The sequence below is a fragment of the Lutjanus erythropterus genome, chromosome 5, assembly GCF_056507025.1.
Source record: "Lutjanus erythropterus isolate fLutEry1 chromosome 5, fLutEry1.hap2, whole genome shotgun sequence".
Taxonomy (NCBI): Eukaryota; Metazoa; Chordata; class Actinopteri; order Lutjaniformes; family Lutjanidae; genus Lutjanus; species Lutjanus erythropterus.
In genome coordinates, this window is record NC_139321.1 from 11,727,270 (window position 1) to 11,753,033 (window position 25,764).

At 40.1% G+C, this 25,764-nt stretch overlaps 1 protein-coding gene across 1 annotated transcript; it reads right to left on the reverse strand.

Moving 5' to 3' along the window:
* Nucleotides 1–126: 126 nt before the first annotated feature.
* On the reverse strand, nt 127–24,213 carry rab33a (RAB33A, member RAS oncogene family). Its single transcript, XM_084718808.1, has 4 exons — nt 23,692–24,213; nt 5,117–5,257; nt 2,533–2,613; nt 127–2,436 (listed from the first exon to the last, which is right to left on the reverse strand). Exons 1-4 carry the CDS (start codon nt 24,073–24,075, stop codon nt 2,212–2,214), a joined length of 831 nt encoding a protein of 276 aa, XP_084574934.1. The 5' UTR covers nt 24,076–24,213; the 3' UTR covers nt 127–2,211.
* Nucleotides 24,214–25,764: the final 1,551 nt, after the last annotated feature.

Below are 25,764 nucleotides of genomic sequence, written 5' to 3' on the forward strand. Positions count from 1 at the left end.
GATTACCAACACATGGAACATGTTTCTGTTAGTAAAAGTCACTTAATATAGATTTTCTTGATGTTTCTTTATCACCCCTGATGTCTGTGCCGCTGCTGTTAACTTTACACCATGCTTCCACCATGTATGATGCTATGTTTAGTCATGTTCACCGACTACCTTCCTCTGTCTCTTACGTATCTGATGTATCCTGTGATTTCCCAGAAGTTATAGCATCCAGCAGCTTGTAGGAAACGCACCGCTGCTTTTAAACATTTTACTGTAGAAATGTTACATATTAAAGCTTTAAGAGTCACGTTCTAACATTAAATGTTTCATGTTCTAAAAAATAAATAGTGTATTACTAAAAAAAGTTTCTTGCTATAACACAATAAGGTTGTATGTCGTACTTACGTGGACATATCTTGTTATAACAAAAACATTTTGTTGTAACACAATACTGAACCTTTTTTTTCTTTTTCTGGCATGGCATCAATACGCTGCAGTAATATTTATAGCGGTGCTCAAAAGTAGGCTACAACCTTAAAATTGGGTAAAGATAAGGTGAGTGTGCTGCTGTATCAAATTGACTGTATCACAGTGAGTCTTCATACCTCCAACACTGAGTTATGTACAGTGTGTTCTACCCAACATCCATCTGGGAACTATCTCAATGTAAAGCGTACTGCATCTCTGTGCACAGTAAATAATCAGTATGGCTTTCTACAGCGTTTCATGCAGCCTGTATCACCCACGGCTCGAATACTCCTGGACTCATTCCTTTACACACACAGCAGGCTTAAGTCCATTCATAGTGTACATCCAGGCTCAGGCTGTGTAGCAGTATCAATACATCCATTATGTATACGGGGGTCACAGTTTTCTATCATCTTTCCTGCCCTCTCTGAGACTGGAGGCAGTGATATTGACGTGGAGAGCACATCATCTAAGACAGACACAAGGCCCTCACCTTGAAAAACGTTCATCACAGAACATAAAATTGCTGTGACTGGCTATCTTGGAAGTCACGCACGGCAAAGACAGGATGTTTCTGCATTTGCACACAAAGGGGAAAGCTGGATAAGCCACTGCGCCAGGAGTTAAGCGTGGAGGGGATTTGTTTACATCAGGGTTGGATGAGAAAACCTTGCCATGATGGCCCGTCTTTGTAGGAGGGCGCATTTCTCCTGCACAAAGGTAAGAGGATCTTAGAGCTTCTGAATCAATATGTGACATGCTGGCTGACAATCTCTGGATGGTCTGTTGTCAGAATACCTTGTTGGCAAAGTCTTCCTGACCTGCATAGAGCATTTGAGCTCACCTGGACTTTTTCAGCTCCTATTTTTATCCACTATAACTTGAATTTTTTCATCTTTCCCATGTGTTCGTGATCTCACAGTGATTTTAAGTCAACTGCCCTACTTGTGAAGGATTGACCTAGATAGACATCAGATACAGTAAAACTCCGAGTCAAAAAGTGTCTCATTCATCCTCTAAAATAGTTGATATTTCCACTTAAGAGGCTGCCAGAGTGTTTGGTTTGTTGTATACACCAAACAAGACAGAGGCAGCTTTTTAAGGCAGTAGATAAAGGTCAGAAAATGCTGCTTTCAGCTGGGATGTGGATGAAAATCGATAAGGACAAGGCAGCAAAAATAGGACTGTGATTTTAGAGTTCTAGCATGTTGCCTCAGTGTTTTTCTGTTAATAATGACTGTGATAAACACCAAACCAGGGCCGGTTCAGGAAATAACAGCCTTGCATCAAGACTGTTTGTTGTGGATCCTCAAATGACTCATGATAATAGTGTTTTGTTTGCATGTGCACTGGCCACACTGAAAGTCTCAGTTTCTGTCTACGTTTGAATACATTTCTACACTATACTGTCATCTAAAAGGCAGCATCGTCTACTTTCTGAATTGTTAATAAATGCATCACTTCACAAGTCCTTTTCCCTCTTTTGTCTCTATCTTCATCCTCAAGAACAAAAATATTGACAACGTTTCAGTCCCATGCACAAGCATCATTGCTCCCTCCCTATCCTCCTCTTCATGAAGCACATTGCTCTTAGTGTCAGCCTCAATCCTCCTCCTAAACCAGAAAAGTTGCGCTTAATTTAAAAGACTCTTGTTTCAGCCTCACTCTCCCATCATCCCTCTCCTCCTCTTCCTTGACATTGTACAGTTACTCTTCTCTCTTCCCCTCCATTATGCCTCCCACTCCTCCTTTTCCTCAACAAGGACAATTACTCTTTGTTTCAGTCTCTTGAGTGAGTCGGACCCTCCCGTCCTCCCTCTCCACGTCTCTGTAGAGCAGGGATTTCTGGGCCTTCAGGCGGCACGCCAGCGACATGAAGATGGAGTCGACGTTCTGACTCTCCCTCGGGTCCTTGGCCGACGTCTCAAAGAGCAGCATGTTGTGGGCATCGGCGAATTTCAGCGCCATGTTGGAGGGCACCTGGGAAAGCACAAATGTTGTGTTGTAAAGAAACCCAGTCTAGGAATTCAAATAAAGTATTTCAGTGTCTTGCGGTCCTTGCTTGAGTTCACCCACCTGTATTTGATCCACGAGGTCACACTTGTTTCCCACCAGGACTCGAGGTACTGACGCTGAGACGCGATGGCCGTTACACTCCTGGAAGACCACAGACGTTATCTTTATAAACTTTAAATGCTACGGCCATGTTCATGTGATATGTGAGCATATATCTGAGCAGCTCTCTAAGTTGTAATTAAAAGTAATTCATGACAGCTACAAGTTGTCCTACTTGGTGAGAAGACCTGCCAGTGCCATAATGGCTGCGTAGACAAAATTCCCAATAGCTCAATATAAACAAAATCCATTACTAACACTCACAGTATTGATTCAAAGAAGCTATAAAGCCTGCAAAGTGTATTTCTATCTGCATTTCTTAAACTTAAAAGGGTCAAATATATGGTATGATTAAAAACAAAGTAGCACTGGGGATAATCAGCTTGGAGATAAAGGTTGTAAAAATCCCATTCTTTCCATTCTGCTTACATAGCCTCATAACTTCAACATTAATTACATCATTTTACTCTTACAACAGCTAGTTATGTGCCACTAATATAACTTACATTTGTCCAACAGGTGAAACCTTTTGTTTTAAATTTATACTATAATGTGAACATGGACAAAAATTAAATGACTAACTGTTATGTTTAATTTGTGGCACAATTCAAATGAGATCAAAAGATTATTTGTCTTTGACCAGAGCAGCCACTTGGACATGAAACAGTCGGGTAAACACAGGTGTTACCAATTTAACTAATTACAACTGCGTGCCATTAATGTCAGACAGAATCAGGGTGCTGCTGTCGTGCATGTCGGCTCACTGGAGAGGCTCTGCTACACTAAATGCACCTTAATTAGTATCACTGGCAACACCTGTGTTTACCTTAATACTGCATATCAATAAGGCTGCCATCAAAAAGCTCTATTGCTGTTCTTATGTGAATGCAAAAAGGAGGAAACTAGCTAGCCACAACCAGCACTAGCAAGCTGATGGGACAATAATGGCACCAAACATCTGAGAATTAATGTGTGGAAACATTTTGGACCATAGATCAGACTGAAACATCTTGGATAAAAAGTGAGGCTGTTCCTTTAAATGTAGCTGCCTTGCAGTTACCACTAAAACAACATGATAGCTTGTGACTCAGGTCGTTGCTCCCACAAAGCCACAGTAAACCACAGGCACAGCAGACATTTATCACAGCAACAATACTGACATGAAATGGTAGTAAACGCAGGTGTTACAGATGATGCTAATTTAGATCCCATTCCATTTAGTGTAGCATGCACATGCACATTACCTGCACCCTGACTCTGTTTGACCTGAATGTAACTGAACCTTGATTAGTGTCATTAGTGACACCTGTGTTTGCTCTGCTATTTCATATCAATATGGCTACGGTGAAAAAGGTCTATACCAGGAGCCTGAAAGTGGCAAAACTAAATGGAATGCAACTGCTGATGTTAACTGGTATTATTAATTACACCTGTCCTTTTTTTCTGCCATCTACTATTGCTACTAATTCAACTATTTGCTATTAATAGTATAGCTACAACATAACTGCAACTACACTACTACTAAAACTAGTTATAGTTAGTTATTTTCTGACTTATTTATATTGTATCCACATTACTGATGATTATCGAAAATCTTATTTTGTTAATTAGGGATGTTAATGATTAATCATTAATCGATTAAACACAGTTAAAAATTGAATCAATTAAAAATGTATTTACTGATAATTAATCAATAGTCTAGAAATGGCAGTAATTGTGCGTAGTTTTACATTGTTTTGTCTGGCAAAGGCATTTGTTGAATAAGGAAACTTAAAATGAGGGAAAACAGGAGAAAACAAATACAAATAAGGTAAAAAAAAAAAAAAAAAAAATAGAATAAACATGTGTTATGTGTCTTCATTATTAATGATTAATTGATTGTCAGCATTTTCAATGACCTGTTAAGGAAAATCACAAAAAGCACCAATGTAGTATGTATGTAGTCATACATACAATAACTGTTGCAATATTTATCATTATGTCATCATATTTGGTTAAAAATATCTTCATGTGCTTTTGTTTATATCACCCAGCATCAATACAATAAACTTATTTTATCACCTTGGCCACTTTGACCTTCTGGAGTACAGAACATTTTGTCAGTCACAACCTATATGATCAATAATTACTGATATTGACCGATACAAAACTTAACCATCATAGGTTTTAAAGCTATATCTCCCAGGCCTAGTGGAAGTTGTAAAAGTTGTAGCAGTATTGTAGCACACATTGGAGAGATTTTTCCTACATTCACATCGACACAAACAACTTTGAATAATTCATTTTCTAAGTGATCAGTTGGGGCTTTGTTGTCTTGCCTCAGCAGTGTTTAGAACCGTCACAGCATTAGCATTCAGAGACGCAAACAATGCTTTGTGATGGAAACATCACAGTGTCGACCCACAGAACCAGTGGGACCACTTGAAAATGGTGCTGATGCTGCTCATGCTGCCAAAACAGCACAGTCAGTACATTATGACAAATTGTCCCTTCAACTCTTCACATTGATTAAGGATTTTTAGTTGTGTTGTAATGTATTACCGACCTCTATCCACGTCTGTAGGTTGCGGAAGGAAGCCATCTTGGTGACGTCATACACAAAGACCACCGCGTGGACGTTGCGGTAGTAGTGCTCCACCATGGATTTACGAAAGCGCTCCTGGCCTGCCGTGTCCCATACCTGCACCTGTGGATCAGACGAGTTCTTAAGCTGTTTCTAGTGTAGAGTAAAAACACAGGCGGTGTTAGATTTGGATGTCAGTGCATCCAGAGTGACAGAATCCAGACATCCAGACTTATTATGTATAAAATGCTTGACTATTAAAAGTAAATTAGAAACACCTACCAATATGACTCTTGTTACAATGAGTTGTCTAAGCCTATAAGGGCTTACAAGAACCAGAACATGGTCCTGTACCACGTCAACAGGAAAGAGTGTGAAAATATTCCTGGCTACAAGGTCTCGAGAGAGCACTGCTCTATAGCTTGATGGGCTTTTCTGTTTAATCATTAACAAAGGCCTCAGGCAGGTCTGCTCTGGAATATATACAGCATTTGATGTATGCCCAAATCTAATGCAGTGACACAAAACGAACTGTGGGTTTAAAACCAAAATAAAACACAGGATCCATGATAATATCGGCATGTCATCGGTATTGCCTGATAAAGGCTTTAAAATGAAATATCTGCCCAAAATTTATGCCAATATGACAGGCTGACGAGGTGATGCACCTGAGACAGTGTTTCCAGATGTAAAATACAGCAATATTGTAATGTTCGAACCTAACCAAGAAGGGCTTTCTGGCAGAAAGCCTCGAAGGATAACTTCTCCCAACAGCGATACAGCACTAATAAGATGGCATTATCAATGGTGCTGATATGATTGGTATTCTCAAATCACAAAAAATGTTCTGTTGTGTGTTTATTGAAATGGCAAAATTATTATACACTCAGCCTGTTTTGAATTATTGATCTATTTTGTACAGTTTGTAGCAAACTTTGGTACAAATACGATAAAAAAAAATAGTACATGTAGCAACACTACTCAGTGAAAACTCAGTTTTTTATTTTGCCCAGTGAATGTACATTTTAAAGCAATGTTTTCCATCTGCCAGTAGGTCATCACAATAAGAGCAGATATAATAATATGTTAAATCCACTACAGGAGAGACTTGATGTTCTCTGCAATTAGCTGGAAAAATTATGTGCATATATCTTTATCTTTAATAAGTTGGAAAATATGATAGCATGATTATTATCAGAGCTGATAAATTATTGGCTGATACTGGTCTATATTGGTATCAGGTAATTTTAGCCAATAAATATTGGCTATAGAAATATCTGATTTCACAGATTATATCAAAGCATCTGATTAGAATTCTTTGGCAAAATGCCTGGTCAGGTAGTGATGTCACCATCAGAGCTGTGGAAAATTTAATCATCCATCTCTCACTGCATCTTAGCCTTTCTTGCCCTCAAGTGTGCATGAACAAACTTGAGGGTAAGAAAGAAAACACGATATTAAAATGTGAAATTATCATTTTTCTTATCACCACTGGCCATGAGAAGCAGGTAATTATTAGTATCGGCTGAAAAGCATGCTGGATATCAGCAGAAATCCAACATCGTGCATCGCTAGTGTAGACCCTTTGCCACTGTCCACAGACTGCGCAGCCAAGTTGATCAAGTGTTTGGAGTGTTATTCGCTGTCCTCGTCAACAAGGTCTGATAATTGGCTGCATTTCCTTCACTGCCTGTTCTCAGTTTACTTCATATTTTGAAGAACGTGTGAGTCCTGTCAGACCAGGACTCACAAGCTCATTCATCTGGCTCTGTATACTGCTGCTTGCTTCCAGCGCTGTATTTCTACAGCTGTGTGACAAAATAATACAGTTGTTTAGATTGAACAGTCTTCCTCAGGAAATACACCTGCGCGGCATTTGGAGCTACCCTACAGCTGTGTCGTTTCTAAATTGCAGCATTTGATGGTTGAGATTTACCCAGAAGGATGAGGAGGAAGTGATTTTCATTCTGCACAGAAGAAGTACTGATATTGATTTCTCCTAAAAATAAAATTCGGTCATTCAGTCAGAAGGCAGAGAGAGTAAAAATTATTTATAGCTCATGCTAGGTCACATATACCACACTGTATATTGTGGTCAGATTGTCAGTTTGGTTAATGTCTTGGTATCCTGTGCGATCGGTAGCACTTTATATATCAACATGAACGTCTCCCAGCACTCAGCCGGGAGCAACAGTGAAAAAGGACCAGTGAATTATCTGCTATTACCATTTGAAAGAACAAGACTTAGCATCAGAGGCTGAATGCTGCATTAAATGCCACTCATGACATCAAAGCTTGGCTTTAGTTTAGCAAATTAATAATGCACAAAATAGATCTTGTAGTGGTATATTTTGTGCACCAGATATCCCATCCAGGGCAACATTTATCCTTTAGGCACGAGACTCATTCCATCAACTGTAGTTCATGCCTCAGACTTGTTCTATCCAGGGTAACAGCTATCCTTTAGGCACGAGACTCATTCCATCAAGGGGGACACATATCCTTTGCGCACGAGACTTATTCTATCAGCCGTAGTTCGTGTCTCAGGCTTGTTCCATCCAGGACAACATTCCCTTTTATGGAAGATCATGATGCCATCCGGCAATGTTAGTGAGGCTGGGGATCTTGGAGATGTGCCTGGTGCTGACCACGCAGATAAGATATCAGACCAGCTGCTATGATGTCATTTAAACAGTTCAGTGTTCTTTTCATGTAATGCATTGTGAGCCAAAATGTTCAAAGTGGGAGGAGGCGCCTAGAGCCTCCTAAACAGTATATAACAAGGTGTTTTGCACCTCTTTCTTCAGTCTAAACCTGGGTTTGACTCAAGTTTGTTGATTTTTCTACCTAGAGAGACCAATAAACTTTGTGTGGCAGAACTTTGTTGCTCCTCCAGTGATTTTTCCCGACTTTGCCTGATTCTTCTTTTTGATGGTTTTGAACTTTGAAAATATACAAGTGATAACAGTGGTTTTTTATTGAGGTTTTTAGGGTGTTGTGGCTCTAAGCCCAGACCTTACTGGCCTATTTTTCTGAGCTTTTTTGTCACGACATTAAATGGCGAGCCAGCCAGGAGGAGTGAAAATCAAGATAACCTGACGCCTGATACCGGGAGGATCCCCTGTACCCTACAACCACTTGGGTGGCCACCAAATAAGGTAAGCAGAGCCGCTTTATAAATTCTGCAGTAAATCTAAGTGTGTTTGGGGTGCAGGATTCCGCCCAGGTCTCAGGTATTTAATCTTTTTTCCTCACAAAGAACCTAGTTAAAGCTATAAACACAAAATTCATTAATAAGTACTGAAGCATAAATAATATCACTGGAATGGACAGAGTTCTGTCATAAGTCTGTCTTAAGTGTTTCTATGTTTTATGTGTTCTGTGTAACCTGAGTGTACCATGGTGCGGAAAGAATGGATGAATGCCTGTTGAATGTGGTGATAACTCTTTGGATAGTGACAGTCCACATAATCTTTGGAGCGCTTATCTGGTGTTGGGTTGTATCACATCAGGCAGAACCAGAGGGAGTGTAAAACATCAAAGGACAGCGTTTGTGTTGGGTACTATGGTAGTGTTTGTGTGTTATATGTGTGTTAAAAAATAGAAATAGAGGTTTATAGAGATAAGAGTTAAAGTGCACAAAGGGTTGCAGGGAGAGGGACTCCCTTAAAATCTCCGTACCTTTAATGTTGAGGAAGTGTATTTAGAGGTTCCTACATTTTTCAGTGTTGAGGAAGTGAATCTGAAGAAACTTTGATCTGTTGACGTTTCCAGATTGAGGGTAGGAAGGAGTTAAAGAAATAAGAGATAAGCAACCCAGCTACAGTGGCTACCGCTTCTAGTTGCTGAAACATTTCAGCTGAGTGCTGGGGTGCCTCGGCGAATGGGAGGACTGAACGGGCTGTAAGCTAAGAAGCCTAAGAGAGGCAAAAGCGACAGTGGCTACCGCTTCTAGTTGCTGAAACATTTCAGCTGAGTGCTGGGGTGCCTCGGCGAATGGGAGGACTGAACGGGCTGTAAGCTAAGAAAGCGATAGCGGATACCGCCGACCGTCTCTGAACTATATCAGCTGAGTGCTGGCATATTTCGGCGAAGGGAGGGGCTGAACGGGCTATTGGCTAAAGCGCGCTGAAGTGATCACAGTGTAAATAGTGCTTGTTAATAACGCTCCAGTAGATAAGTTAAAAAAGGTGAATAGGAGACAATTGTATGAACAATTTGTAAAAGTAGTTAGGAGTGGCAATGCAATATGTGTAAATAAAATAAGAAATGTGAAAGAGCTCTGTATGTAATCTGTGGTGTTAACAAAGTGTAAAATAATCAATGAATAAAATAATAATAATAGCTCATTAACAGTTAAAAATTTGTGATAATAACAATTAATAAAATAATAATAAAAGATAATAGGGAGTAGAATAAAGAGAATGATAAAATAAATAAATGATATAATAACTTGTAAAAGTTTATGGATTTAGGAGATATTAGTGATGATGAAATAATCACACCTGATCATTATATTAAAAGTGGAGATAAAGAAACTCAAGGGATAAGAACACATTTTTGGAAAGAAAGAACATATATTGATAAGAATGGAGTAGAAAGGTGGCAAGATGCACAGTTGATCAAGCTAAAATTGTGGCAAATTACTTCTTTTCATAATCTAGAACAAAAGAAGCAAGAATTTTCACACGTGCGTTGGGAAGCATTGTTACAGTTGTTGTGGGGTCCTGTATTGGCATACCAATTAGAACCTCTGTTAAAAAAATCCTGAATCTCAAGTAACCCTTCCGCTGCCTCGGGACTTAAGATTAAGGGGAAATAACGGGGAAGAATTATCACCAAGGTTGTGTTTCTCTGTCGTTCCCAGAAAAGTAAAGTGGGAAACAGGTAAATTTGGGTGTTTGTCAAAAATTCCAGAGAGTGACGGGTCTCACCGTTTTGAATATAATCCTTATAGAGCAATAAAATACGAGGACGCTATTACTATCGGTAAGATAATAGTGTTGATACGTACTGTGCCAGACAATAATCAACCTGAAATTCTCAGATCTCTAGCCAGTAGCGCCAGACAAGGATATATGGGGGCTCAACAGAGTAAAAACTACAATGCAAGGTCCTACACCTTCAGACGTAATTGCTAAAAGACACCCAGAATGCCGTAAAAGAATCCAACATTGTATGAATAAGTGGCACAAGAAGACCGCGGGTAAATATCGCTGGCCCGAAGAGGGTACTTTGATATAGCATGTTGCGAAGAGGTAGAAACAAGACTAAGAGATGTTGAAACAAAAGATGCCATGACCAGGCTGAAAAAGAAAACTAAAAGAAATAAAGAAAGAGAAGTCTTAGGTTGGTTCAAGAAAGAAGGATTTCACAAACAAATGCTCATGAAACAGGAGCAGGAAAGGAGAAGAGGAGACACAGATTCCAGCACCGTCAGTGCCCATTCCCCCTCCCCCTTATGAGCATACACACACAGCCAGTGCAGGTCTGTACCCTGTGAGAGAACTGAGAGAAATAGAAGGCCAGATGAAAGGCGCCTTCACTTTAACCCTTGCTCAAACACATGCAGAGGAAAACAGTGACTCTGAGGAAGGAGAGACAGAAGAAGAGGAGTTGAGCGAAGAAAAAGGAGGGGCACAGGAGCATATGGAGACACTGACAGACACCTCATCCACTCTAAGCCAAAGAGAAGCTTGATTGCGTATAAAAGCAGCACGCTTAAATGAGTGTAAATCCACAGCAGAAAAAGAAACAGAGAGACAGAGAGCTCTTAAAGAAATAATAAAAAAGCAGGAACAAGAACTTAGACTTTTTAGAGAATCACAACAGAAACTACAAGAAGCTAAAGCTAATACAGCAACACATAGAGATACAACTGACTCACAAAGTGTACGGCCTAAAACAGTCAATCGTAACTTGTGGAGAGATAATGAAGCTGACAAAATGTCCTCTAAAACTATGATAGAGGAGGAAGAATATTCTGACATAGAGCCTTATGAGGAAGATAGACAGCAACCATACCCTAGAGCTATGCCACGTAAGGTAGCTGCTTATACTAGAAATACTAATCTGCCCTTTGACACCCCACCTCCTAGATATTATTCACCCAATCCTAGGGTAATGAGATCACAGTCCTGGGAACGAGGCCCAACATTATTAGAGTCAGAAATTGATTTAGAAGCCTCTGAGACATGTTGTAAGACAACCAATGGACCTGTGTACAGATACATTAGTGGCAGAGTGTGTATAGAGGATAAAGCAGATGCCCGAACCAGACAAGAGGAAGCGCAACACAGGCAGGATGAGGAGATGCGAAAACTTGTGGATGAGCAAAAAAGAATTGAAGAATCCCTAAATGAGGCTATTTCTAAATGTGGATTTATTAAGCAGTCTCTTACAGAGCCTCAAACACTGGCAGAACCAGTGCAAAGCCAGGAACAAAGGAGTACAACTCGAAGTGGAGCATATTATCAGCCATTAACTACTTCTACACCTAATGTACAGCCTGACACCCAAGAAAAACTGAATGGGTTAATGTGTCCACTGATAAGCAAAGGTGATCAGACACGTTATGTGCCATGGTCCTTCATGGACATGGTGGGATTGGCTGGCAGACTGCCAGAACTCACTGGTGGAGCAAATAAATGGATTACGGCACTGGAGGAAAGCACAGCAGGTGTGAGACTGGCCATAGGAGACATAAAGGCCCAGCTTATGCACATAGCAGGTAAACACACCACTGAGGAACTCTTTGAGAATGCTGGCATAGGAGTGGCAACAGGAGGAAATGCAGTGGATGATGTGGCATTTGGTCCTTATCGTGGGGATGTGTGGCAACAACTGAGAAAACATTATCCAGAGAAAATGGATCCCTCCAAGCTAGAAGGAGAGGTGTTGGGAGAAGGAGAATGCCCAACTAAGTTTCTCCACACTTTCCAAAAGAAATGGAAAGATGAAACAGGCAGCGCTTGGAATGCTAATGATACCACACAAAGCCTGTTTAAACTGATGGCGAAAAAGGCCATGCCTAAAGAAGTGCAGATACGCCTAGACAATGTTGTGGGGCTAATGAAAATGGATTGGCCTTTGTTTTCTGAGCATATTGTGCATCATGTAGAGAACTACAGGAAAGAGAGGAGCAAAGAGGAAGAAGTCAACCGACACTTGGCCAATAAGTTAACTCAGCTCCAACTAAATGAGCTAAGCAAAGGAAAGAAAGAAAAGGCCAAAGCTCAAGCTCCTGTAATAACTGTGGCACCTGTGCACACAGCCCCTTTAACCCCTTCACCTCAGACCCCTACTCAACCGCCACCACCTCCAAGTCCAGCCAGTTCCAATGCTAATTGCCGGAAAGACTGTACTAGCTCCATTACTTTATTCAGCTAACACCCATGTTAACTTATTAGGAAGAGATATATTATGCCCACTAAAAGCTAAAATAATGTGCACTCAAGATGGACTTTATCTTGATTTCCCTGAGGATTTTACTGGAACAATGATGACAGCCATGACACAACAGACTGATGAGCATCTCACACAACCTATTGTCTTTTGGCTGAGACTGACACCTGAGGAGTCTCACTTGAAACAGACATGGAGAACATGGCTACCATGGATAAAGACTAAAATGGGACCAACAGCTGAGCCAACTCTACCTTTACATTGCACATTAATGTTTGATGCTGATCAAAGTCACATGGACTATGTACAATGTTGGGATGACATGATCAGTAAAAGACCATTTTTACTTGAGAGTGAAGATATTTATTTAGGTCCCCAAGGTGTTGCAGCAGCAGTTAACTTACCTAAAGAAATGCAAGAATGGTTTCAAGTAACAAATTCTGTACCCCATGTAACCTTATTAATAGCAGAAGGTCATGAATCTCATGAACTAGGGCCAATGATTAAAAATGCCGTAAAGGTGTCAAACTGGTCTCCCACAGACAATAAATATATTCACATTTCAGCTGACAAACAGTTTATCAGAATATCAATGAAAATAGGAGATGAGACAATAGCAGAAAAAGTTGTGCTAGAAGAAAGGTCATGTACACAAATGACCGTAACAATAAACCAAGAACAATTATTAAAACAAGTTCCAGACCAATTATGGTCCAAACACAAAACAGATGTGGGACTGGTAAAATCTGCTCAGCCTGTTCATGTAAAAGTAAAACCAGGGGCCAGGTTGCCCTATCAAAGACAATATCCTCTGCAACAACATGCTATAGCGGGAATTAAACCCACAATTGAGGGGTTATTAAAAGCTGGAGTACTAACAAAGACCAGAAGCCCCTGTAATACACCTATTTTTCCTATAAGAAAACCACATTCTAAGGATTACCGTTTAGTGCATGATTTAAGAGCTGTTAATGCTGTTGTGGATGGTGAGACACCAATTGTACCAGATCCACATACTTTGTTATCAAATATTCCTCCAGATGCTTGTTGGTACACAGTCATTGATCTATGTTCTGCTTTTTTCAGTGTACCTTTGCATCCAGATTCTCAGCATCTGTTTGCATTTACCTATCAAGGTGAGCAATACACATACACCCGTTTACCACAAGGCTTTTCTGAAAGCCCGTCAGTCTTTAACAAAGTACTGACTCAAGATCTGCAGGGCCTTGATGTCCCAAGTACTGTATTACAGTATGCAGATGATTTATTGATTTGTAGTCCTTCAAAATCACAGTGTGAAAAAGACTCCATTACTGTTTTAACTGCATTAGTCAATGGAGGTCACAAAGTAAGCAAAGATAAACTTCAATTTTGTCAACAACAGGTTGAATATTTGGGTAGACAACTTTGTGGGGGAAAAAGGCTCATAGCCCCCTCACAACTTGAAGCAGTATCAAAAGCTCCACAACCTGAAACAGTGGGACAAATGTTATCCTTTTTGGGAATGACTGGGTTCAGTAGACCTTGGATTTGTGATTACGCAATCAAAACTGCTCCATTGAGAGCTTTAATAAAAGCTGCAGGACAAACAAACAATAAAGCTCAATTGTCCTGGACTGAGGCTGCAGAAGGTGCATTTTTAGCTCTCAAAAGTGACATGCAATCAGCACCAGCTCTGGGAAACCCAGACTATACTAAACCTTTCCATCTTTATGTTGCAGAGAAAGCTGGATATGCCTGCGCTGTGTTAATGCAAGATACACCTACAGGTAAACAACCTCTGGCTTATTATAGCACAAAACTGGACAATATTGAAGCAGGACTGCCACCCTGTTACCAGGGATTGGCAGCTGCAGTTTTTGCATTTCAGAAAGCATCATCTTTGACTATGGGACATGCAGTAACTTTGTATACATCCCATCAGTTACATGCACTGCTTACAAGTCCACGTTTTGTTCTAACACAAGCCAGACGCACAGGTTATGAAGTAATTTTGGCTGCCCCTGAATTAACTATTCAGCGGTGTAATGTAATAAATCCAGCTACAAAAATGTTGTTGCCAATTGATGGAACACCTCATGATTGTGTCCAAGACACAGATAAGTTCATGCACGAGAAGACCTGTATAATGAACCAATTTCAGCTGACTTGACTTTATTTGTTGATGGATCTTGCTTCCGTGATGAAACAGGTATGCATGCCGGTTACAGCATTGTTGAGCTAAAATGCTAAAGATAACACCTTTACTACAATACAGTCACAAAAGGTTGATCAACCGTGCTCTGCCCAATTAGCTGAAATAAAAGCTCTTACTGCTGCGTGTAAACTTGCTGCAGGAAAAAGAGTTAATATATATACAGATTCTGCATATGCCTATGGTGTATGCCATGTACATGCTAACATCTGGAAACAAAGAGGTTTCCTTAGAGCTGACGGAACACCTGTAGCACATGGGGACGCAGTGTTACAACTAATTCAAGCGTTGTGTCTTCCCACAGCTGTAGCAATCATTAAATGTCCAGCTCATCAAAAAACAGATAATATGATCGCTAAAGGAAATAATCTTGCAGATGAAGCTGCAAAACAAGCAGCCATAGGGGATGTAATGGCTCCAATTTTAGTTGAAGAAGACATGGCTCCTATAACTACTTTGGAATCATTAGTAATAGCTCAAAATAGAGTATCAGAGCAAGAAAAACGTCTATGGGTAAAAAGGGGGGCAATTAGAACTACAGACCAAGGACCAGCAAATGGGTTATGGAGAAGTTCTCATGGTCATTTTGTATTACCAATTTCTCTGTTGCGCCATGCAATCATGTCCACACATGGTATTGATCGTTGTTCAAGAGGTGAAATCTTAAGAAAACTGCAACAAGTATGGTGGTCACCTTACATGGCAGCAACAGTAGACAGAGTTCTAAGTGAATGTGAAATATGTGTACAGTACAATGTCAGGAAAGTTTTTACTGCTCCAATAGCTCATATTCCAGTTCCTGATGGTCCATTTAGACACCTTATCATGGATTTTGCTGATATGGGAGTTGAACAACGTGTTGGTAGGTACAGATATCTTCTTGTTGTTGTTTGCAGGTTCAGTAGGTGGGTTGAAGCTGCTCCTACAGCAAAACAGGATCATAAGACAGTTGTCAAATTTCTGTGCAGGGAAGTTTTCCCCAGATTTGGTCTACCAGATACTCTTTCTTCTGATAATGGTCCAAGTTTTGTATCTAAGGTAGTACAGGAAACTATTAAACAACTAGGTATCAAACAGAAGTTTGGTAGTGTTTATCATCCACAATCCCAAGGATCTGTTGAAAGAGCGAATGGTGTTGTGAAAGCAAAAGTAATTAAGATTGTGCGTGACAGTGGTGGCAGACTAACATGGGTTGATGCTTTGCCTTTGGCTTTAATGGCTTTGCGCTCACAAGCTAACAGAACCACGCATCTAACACCACATGAAATGCTGACAGGTAGGCCTATGCCACTGCCTTATTTGAGGGGTCCTACAGAAGGACCCCCACTTGCACAACTTGAAAATGAATTGTCTGATTACCTGAGACATTTAACCCATATCCATAAAATCATATTTCAACAGGTGAAAGGTGCCACTGAGAATCGCACCAGTGACGTTTCTGACGAGGGTCTAAGAGTGCGTCCAGGTGATCTGGTGTATGTTAAAGTGTTCAAGCGTAGGTGGGATCAACCTCGCAGAGAGGGACCATTCAGAGTTACTCTTGCAACCCCTACCGCTGTTAAAAGTAGACGGTAAGGACGTTTGGTTCCATCTTAACCACTGCTGTAGGGCGTACGACCCAGCGGGACCAGCACCTCCACGTAGAACGCGGAGAAGCGTGGTTCCCCCTGGGCCGACCGGGGATGGCAGGGCCACCCTACCCCTATCACCATCACAACAATCACCATCACAACAAGAACCACAAGGAACAAGACACTCAGCACGTTTAGCTGCTAGACGACGCACTGCACAAGATTCCATACCAGAGATTGAACCAGAGACTGAACCAGAGGCAGACATTGAGAGTAGTGGATCATTAGGGGAGAGAATTGAAGAATTTAGCACCCCTAGTTCACTTAGTTCACCACACAGTAATCTTGAGGGAGCCCAAGAAGAACAAGAACCAGAGTCAGTGTCAGAAGGAGAACTACTTTTAAGTGGGTCAGAATCAACACTAAGTGCAGAAGAAGGGCCCTCACAAGTTTTGCAGGAAAGGCTAGAAACTCAAAGCCAACATGAAGAAGAAGAAGCAGAATCTTCAGGAGACTAATACAATGAACCCCATAGCTCCGATAACCTTTACCATTTTTGCCTTTATACTATTAGGAGTTATAATCCTCATTTTAAATAACCCTGAAAAACCAGAAGATGTAAATGTAGCACCGGGGAATCAAAACGGCCAACTGATTGATTGTGCGTTAGCCATGGGAGCTGTAGCCACTAAACAAAGGAAGCTGCCAATAAGAGAAACCCTAAACGTAACATATGTCCAAACCACAGCTAAGAATTGCATGCTCACGATGGGACAAAATTGGTGGGAATCGTTGCAGGCTTGCGTTGCAAGGGAAAAGGAATGGTGACAATCAGGATGCAGTGTACCTATAGGGAATGCAAAGATGAAGACTCTCAAAGAGTTCTAACAGCTAAAGTAGCGGCCATGTGGCTGAGGTTGGCTCATTGTAAGACTAAAAGGGATGTACAGACTCTTACTAGGTATAAGACTGAAACCATTCGGACCAGCTATCTAAAAAACAACATGTTTTACCAATGGATGGAATACTCAGCTAGACAAGTTAGCAACAACTCATGTATAGCCTGCTATAGAAGGAAAGGAATGCCCAGTGTTAGACCTCTCCCTGGAATAGATAAATGCACCCACATAAAAACATGCTTCATTGAATGTGTTATGAGGATGATGATAGGTCAAAAAAGCCACAGTAATAGTACCGAAATCTGTACTGTTAAATGATACACAACTTAATGACACGTTGGAGGCTGAATACTCTATCCAATGCAAGTACAAATCTTACCGATACATCTGGTCTGCCAACGGCTTCAACTTTAATATGACAATACCAACTAAAGTGTGCAACACGAGACCAGAAGCAAAACTACAATGTGCACAAGTGATTGATGCCTCAGGAGGATATATTCTAGGAGACGGTCAAACACCCATTAAGTGGGGAACTTTTTTCAACCTTGAATTCGGCACCCAACCCTTAGCTGATATTTTTTGGCTGTGTGACTCAGACACCCAATTAAAACTTACATTATCTTACGGGTGGACAGGGATATGTACACCAGTAATGCTGACAGGACCAGTGTATCAGAATGAAAATGAAATGTATGAGCTACCCTCAGACAGATGGTATGAAACAATGTTTTAAAGAAATGACAACCTGATGTTATCATTCCCACATACTTGTATATACTGTAAGATAACCAATCGTAATCAATTGTAGAGTATGATAAGTAACTTCATGATGAAAGTATGTTAATCTTTGGAGCTAAATATTAAATGTTTGTGTTTTCTAGGTAAATAGGCTGGCACAAATCATGATGAGGGTACAAGAGCCTACTACACAACGCCGCCATTGGCATAGAGTAATACCAACCCTCAACCTACGAGCAGACAGCTCCGCGGTGGCACCCCCATCTGATGGTTCCACCTCCGCCACTTCAACAGATGACAACAGTGGCTCAACCCTCCATGGCACCACCTCTACCCCTGCAACGGATGGCTTCACTGGCTCCACCTGCACCTCCACAGATGACTTCTACTGCTCCAGGGACGACTGCATCACGGTTCCATTCTTCGGCCCCGAGACGCCATTCGGGACTCCCATATGGGACAGGGTTCGAACCACAACCATCCACCTCTGGCATATGGTCACCACGTTGCTCTCCCATTCTTTTGCATCTGCTTCAGGGTGGTTCCCAAAGACCACCTAAACCAGCACAAACCCCTTGCACTGATGACAGTGATTCAGACGCAGACACCTCCCCTTCCTCACACCCTTCTGAGTGCCTTCCTGAGGGCACTGTGGACAAGGCAGAGAGTTCTCACCAACCTGTCCCCACGAACGGTGACCCTGACCTGTTGGCCTATGCCACAGCACAGAAACTTTTGCTGGAGCTTCTCCCAGCTGACCTTAAGAAAGATCTCATTGATAGTTCTCTGGTTACTTTGATAATTACTGTATTTGTTTAATTACTGTGAGTTGCTTGCTTGCCATAAATATAATATGTAGTCATAGGGGTAACTGGTTTATCCACAAAACAACAGCATATTCTGCACTATGGTACGGCCTTAAGCCTATTATGTATTAAGGAACTAGTACAAGCACATTACTTATATTATTTTGAAATGTCACACTACTGATTGCTGATATGCACTTATATTCTACATATTCATATTATTGTGTGCCTTACTACTGCCACCTTTTGACATTCTGGTCTGGTAGTTGTCTGTGTGTTGAACACTTTATGTGTGGGACTTCACAGTCCCAAAGGGGGGACTGTAGTGGTATATTTTGTGCACCAGATATCCCATCCAGGGCAACATTTATCCTTTAGGCACGAGACTCATTCCATCAACTGTAGTTCATGCCTCAGACTTGTTCTATCCAGGGTAACAGCTATCCTTTAGGCACGAGACTCATTCCATCAAGGGGGACACATATCCTTTGCGCACGAGACTTATTCTATCAGCCGTAGTTCGTGTCTCAGGCTTGTTCCATCCAGGACAACATTCCCTTTTATGGAAGATCATGATGCCATCCGGCAATGTTAGTGAGGCTGGGGATCTTGGAGATGTGCCTGGTGCTGACCACGCAGATAAGATATCAGACCAGCTGCTATGATGTCATTTAAACAGTTCAGTGTTCTTTTCATGTAATGCATTGTGAGCCAAAATGTTCAAAGTGGGAGGAGGCGCCTAGAGCCTCCTAAACAGTATATAACAAGGTGTTTTGCACCTCTTTCTTCAGTCTAAACCTGGGTTTGACTCAAGTTTGTTGATTTTTCTACCTAGAGAGACCAATAAACTTTGTGTGGCAGAACTTTGTTGCTCCTCCAGTGATTTTTCCCGACTTTGCCTGATTCTTCTTTTTGATGGTTTTGAACTTTGAAAATATACAAGTGATAACAGTGGTTTTTTATTGAGGTTTTTAGGGTGTTGTGGCTCTAAGCCCAGACCTTACTGGCCTATTTTTCTGAGCTTTTTTGTCACGACAATCTAACAAAAACAATAATGAGGCTTTATATACCTCACATCAGTGTAGCTGTCTTGTTGCATTAAGAGGCAATTTTTAAATCCTTCTGTATTCTGCTATTTTGGCTTAGTAAGTGTGCTTTTCACAATCAGCCTAAATAGAGATATAAGCGGCAGGGTATGAAGAATTAAGTCAAATTTAGACAAATCTCTGCACGTGGACGGAGTTCTGCCTGTCAACAGCTATGAATCACTAACACTTTTCTTTTTGTAAGCTGTCTAGGCTGAGCGCCACACAAACCTGAGAATCATTACCAATATTTTGACACCTTACTCTGTACGTCTATACTTGGTGCTCGGCTCTGCTATTTTTAGTCCTCTGCAGCTTATAACATTTGTTGTTGCCAGTCTGACTGCTACTTTTATTCCCCTGCCAGAGGACTGGAGAGGAGAAGGAGTCACCTAGCTGGATCTATTTACAGTCAGTCTGAGCTTTAATTTATATTATATGCTAATCCTGTTATATGTAAACCGTAAGAGAAATTTTGACTTGTGCTGCTGTGGAGTTGTTTATAACCTCTTTAAAAGCCCTCCTGCACCAGTAAAGTAGCTTAGTTTTTACTCTAACAATGAAGGAGTCCACCGTAGAGGCAATGAAATCACCATCTGGATGACACACACATAAATACACACAATTTTTAGCTTCCTGTCTCAGCTCTGGAGATGAATAATCCTGAAGTCTGCTGGGTCTGAAACACCTACCCGCTTGTAAACCTTCAGCTCTAATAATAAAACCACTTGTGTTGAACAGTCAAATTATATTAACGCAAGATCAAATAAAATAAACCCTTTACTCACAAGTGTCATATCTCACATATAGTATCCTAGCTTTACTGCAAAGCTTGTGTGTTTATCATATCCTGCACCTTTGAACAGAACTTTGCCACCTCTGCCAAAGCGGGGCTAAACTGTTGGTCCTGAGGACGGTGCTCAAGGTGAACCTCTTGGATCATTACTGTTAAAAGGGCACAGTCCCTCGGGAGCGTAAACCTAACAATTTCATGGCAAACTGCCCATTAAGAGCTGATAATACAAATGGAAACTGTGTCCTGATGGTGGCACAACTTTAAAGGTCAGGAGGTCACCAAAACATTAGGAACATTCACCCAGAAACATCTACAATAAAAGAATGACCAGTTTTCATCAAGATCCTTTTTCTCTGGATCAAAAGGACTTCTCTTTTTGTAATTATCAGTGTTGAACCAATCATTAGTGATCAGGCTCAAAAATACAGGAGGTGCCCTTTAAGAAGATGATGGAGAAGACAATGACTGCACTTAACTACAGCACAAGATTTAATCACATGAACAGGTTTAATCTAAATAAACAGGAAATCTTTACTTATTGCCCCATGTTGATGTACTCAACCATCGTTCATCAGTCAGCTTTGAAGGCAGCAACAAAACAGAAAAGAACAGTAGAGAGCTGTAAATTTCGGGATTAGTAAAAGAGTGTCATTTATACTCACATTGCTGATCATTAGAAGTGAGTATCAAGAACCAATACTAAGCCGATACCTGTTCCTGACAGGTCAGTATCGAGATATCAATAGCTGCCACATAAAATTACTTTACAAAATATAATCAAAATGCAGCAAAATGTAAGAACTCAAGAAACAATTTAACATGTTACTTATGCAAAAAAGTTAAATAACTGTTTTATCTTTTTATATCTTTTCAGGTTATGTCTTTATTTATGCACCACATACAATATGAGTATGAATAAGTACTGCTATTGATAAGCAGTATAAGTATTGATATCAGTATCAGTAAAATCCTAGTGATCAAACTGTATGTGAAGGTTACGGCATGTGTTTTGAAGATTGTTTGGATGATTCAGGCACGCTGACCTAATAGGTATATTGTAGAGTGTGTTTGTGAGTCAGCATTAGGGGGCAACTGGAGGTTGCAGACAGACTGTTCTACCGAGACAAAAAGAAAGGGGGGGCAGGGCGTCCACACATGAATGTGTATGTGTGATTTAGAGGCTGCACACACGCAAATACTGGCCAAGTGAGGAAGAGGAAGGTGTGTTATTTGTCATGATGCTTCAGCCAGCCTGTTTTCAGACTGTTGCACTGAAATTGATTTAGCTAAAGCTGCCAATATGCATCGCTACTGAGGATGTTGGAAATCATTAAACTTTAATTCAACAATTACCAGAACACCATTACAGCACTATGGCCTAGTTTTCTAATGCTGTCAGTTTTACTTGTAGAATTTATTGGGACTGATCCAATATATTATAGACTACATTCTGACGATGGATGACTGATTTTATTGATGAGTTTATGGGTTTAAAAGAGAAAACTGCTGGCAAATTTATGACAATTTAATTTAAGTCTCTCATAGCCACACCTTTGCTTTTTAATTCTACAAATGATTAATTCAGGGGTTCTAGAGCTAAGCAAGGACAGAACAAAGATACAAATACCAAATACTCCACTCATTATGCAGAACGGCTCAGAACTGTTAATGTGGAGCCAATTTTAGATGCTTAAGCTGGTTCGAGTTAAAAGTACAATATTTTCTTCTACAATGTAGTGGAGTAAATATATAAAGTAATATAAAATGGAAATACGTGTAGTGTAGTACTTGATTAAGTGTATTGAGTTAAATTCCACCACTGAACAGAAGCCATAAAACATACCTGGAATGAGGTCTGCAGCTATCAGTTACTTTTATTCTTGGTTAATCTGCCAGTTATTTACTGAAATAGTTGATTGTTTAGTCCATAACAATGTTTGAAAAATAGTGAAAAATCCAGTGCCACAAAAAATGATTATTTTCATTATTCATTTCATTAGTTTTATTTCATTATTCTTGATTATTTTCTCAATTAATTTATCTGTTATTTGGTCTCTAAAATGTCAGAAAATGGCATTTTCTTAAGTCCAAGGCAACTTAAATGTCTTGTTTTGGTCTCAACCCAAAGATATTCAATGTAATGTCATGGATGAGTAAAGACATCAGAAAATATTCACATTTCAGTAGCTGAATTTGAGAATTTGGACATATTTTCTTTAAAAAATTATTCAATTAATTTAATATACGATTAATAATCGATTAGCTGTTGCAGCTGTAGAAAAATGTCTTTAAATTGCTTACATTGTCTAACCAACAGTCTAAAATAGATATTAGAACAGAATATTCATTTTATCATCATATAAAAACAAAGAAAAGCAGCGTTCCATCACAACTGATGAACTAAAACCAGGTAATGGTGTAGCTTTTATTTGAAAAATTACTGAGATTAATTGTTAAATAGTTGCACATTAATTTACTGTTGATCAACTGATGAATTAATCCACTAACTATTTCAGCTGTCTCTGTCATTATTACTGTTTTTAGGACAGAAGAATTTAAAGCATCACCCCTGTAAGATGGATTTAATTGTTTTCCAAGGAACAAATGACACAGGTTGGAGAGGTTTGCCAGTATCAGCTGGTATTTCTTTAACCTTCAGAAAACACTAAACACTAAAACAGTTGTTGTCAAACTTGTAAAATCTATGAATTTCTCTAAAGAAATGAACCCCAAAATGCTCATTTGTCCACACAAATGACTTTCATTGTTCTGTTTTTTTTCCTTTAGGCTACAAGGACACACAAAGCCTGTGTTGTCAAAATGTGTTAAATGTCTCCAACACATAAAAATTACAATCTGAATATTAAAAATATCTTTAAAGTAGTCTTTTGTTTCAGACAGTGAGGATAAAATGAAAGAACAGGGCCTGTGTGATTCACTGGCAGACTTTGAGCTGCAGCTGATCAACAAAAAGAAGAGGAGGAGGAGGAGGAAGAGGAGGAGGAGGAGGGAGTGAGGAAACACCACTAATCAACATCCAGCCTCTCTGTTGCTTTTTTACCTTGATCGTCTCTCCTTCAATCTCCACCGCCTTCTCCCTGAAATCCACGCCGATGGTGGCCTCGGTCTTATCGGGGAAGCTCCCGCCGGTGAAGCGGAAGGTGAGGCAGGTCTTCCCCACGTTGGAGTCCCCGATGACGATGATCTTAAAGATCCGCGTCTGGATGCTCAGCTCCAGGGAGGAGGTGCTCAGATCCACGGAGGATGTGAGGCTCGGGGCGGCTTCGGTGCTGCTGCTGGCTCGGCTCCGGCTGGCTCTCTGGAGATCCATGGACGATGTCAGGATGGTCACATTGTCGTCCGCTCGGTTCCTCCGCACGACTCCTTTCCCACCTCCTCCGCCGCCCGGAGCTCGGGTCTCCTCCTCCGGGGAATCGTTGGTCATTATGCCGGAGGAGGCGATGCGCAAGTCGGTGTGCGTGTGTGGAGAGGAGAGGGGGTGGACGGATGGATGGATGAGTGTAGGGAGGGGAAAGGAGGAGGAAGGAAGGAGGAGACCAGAGATGCAACAATACCAGCGGTGCTCTGTTTCAGCAGCTCAGTGTGGCCTTAAAGGGAGAAGCATTGTGAAACAGGAAAATCAGAGTGAATATAGAATAAGTTTTATTTTTCCTATTGAAAAAAATAATAATAATGTAGTAACATGCTGAACAAACACATCAAAAATATTATATAATTCTTAAAACTCATTATGGATAAAAAAAAAAATGCTATTAAGGACAATACATTATCTGTAGTTAATAAAGTAAAACATTATAGTGAAACAGCAGGAGTCAAATGTCATTTAAACTTTTTTCATGTTAAGGGCCCCCACAATCAATGCACATTATTTTTACGTTTAATCACTGTTATTCTTAACTTATTTATCCATTGTCTTTTGCATTGAATTTATTTAAATTTGTAAAGTATTTTCTGGTTTCATGTCTGTGTAGCACTTTCTAAACCCGTCTTTGGGAAAGCATTATATAAATAAAGTTTATTTTTATTACATTATCATCACTATAAAACAAATAAATCAAAACAGCCATCCATATTTCCTCCCTTGTTGTTCCAACTTCAGAATAATGTGATAAAAATTCAAATATTCTATTCCTCCTCTTGCTGGAGGCCGCCTACAACCCAGTGAGCCTAGTTTGGGCTCTGGACCCCCAGTTTGGAAATCACAACATTAAGCACAAGCGTAATATAAACGTACCAGTTCATGAAGCAATATAGAAGTATATAGCAATTTTAAATTTGTCTCACAAAAGCCCATTAAATAAAATAATGTCGTTTTAGGGCACCCCCAAGTCCCGCAGACACCCAATAATGTTGTAGTTTTTACTCATCTGACAGCTATCACAAGTTATAAAAGTTTAAAGTTTATAAAATACAGTATCATTGAAGATTAAATCAGTACTATTTCAACTTTTCTAACTTGCAGCTCTTTATAAAAAAAAAAGCACCATCTAGTAGGAGTGGATTTGGTGTCAGTCTAATACCAGGGCCACATCCCCAATATCAATAGTGATACCTTTATTGTGAAAATCAGCTAGTGCATTATAAGATAAGGCAGCAAAGTCAAAATGTACTAATATAACTGTAGTATCTACTTGTGAATATATTACATAAGGGATAATGTACAGTGAGCAGGTCATTGTTGTGAAACAAACCCTGACAGGGTGATGAAGTTGTTTATTTCACAATAATGACCTGCTCACTGTAAATTATCTCGCTTAGTTACTTACCAGAAAAATCAATAATTTGACACAAAATATTAATTGAAAATCTTTGATTTTTTTTATTGTTCCTCCAGAGATTAGAACTGCATCCATAGCAACAGTCTCATCTTCATAGCAACAGTCTGTTATACATAACAATGGTCTGCTATAGAAATAACAGACCTTAGAATGCTGTCACTGACATGCACACATGTTTAAAGACAGTTTTTATTAAGGGTAAATAAACTGTGCTCATGCACATAGTAGCAGCAGAGATGCAAATATCACAGCGTTGAAAAGAGAAGTTAATGTTCCCACATGTCATTTAACATGTGATGGATAGTTTCTTTTCGTACTGATCCTACTGATGCTGA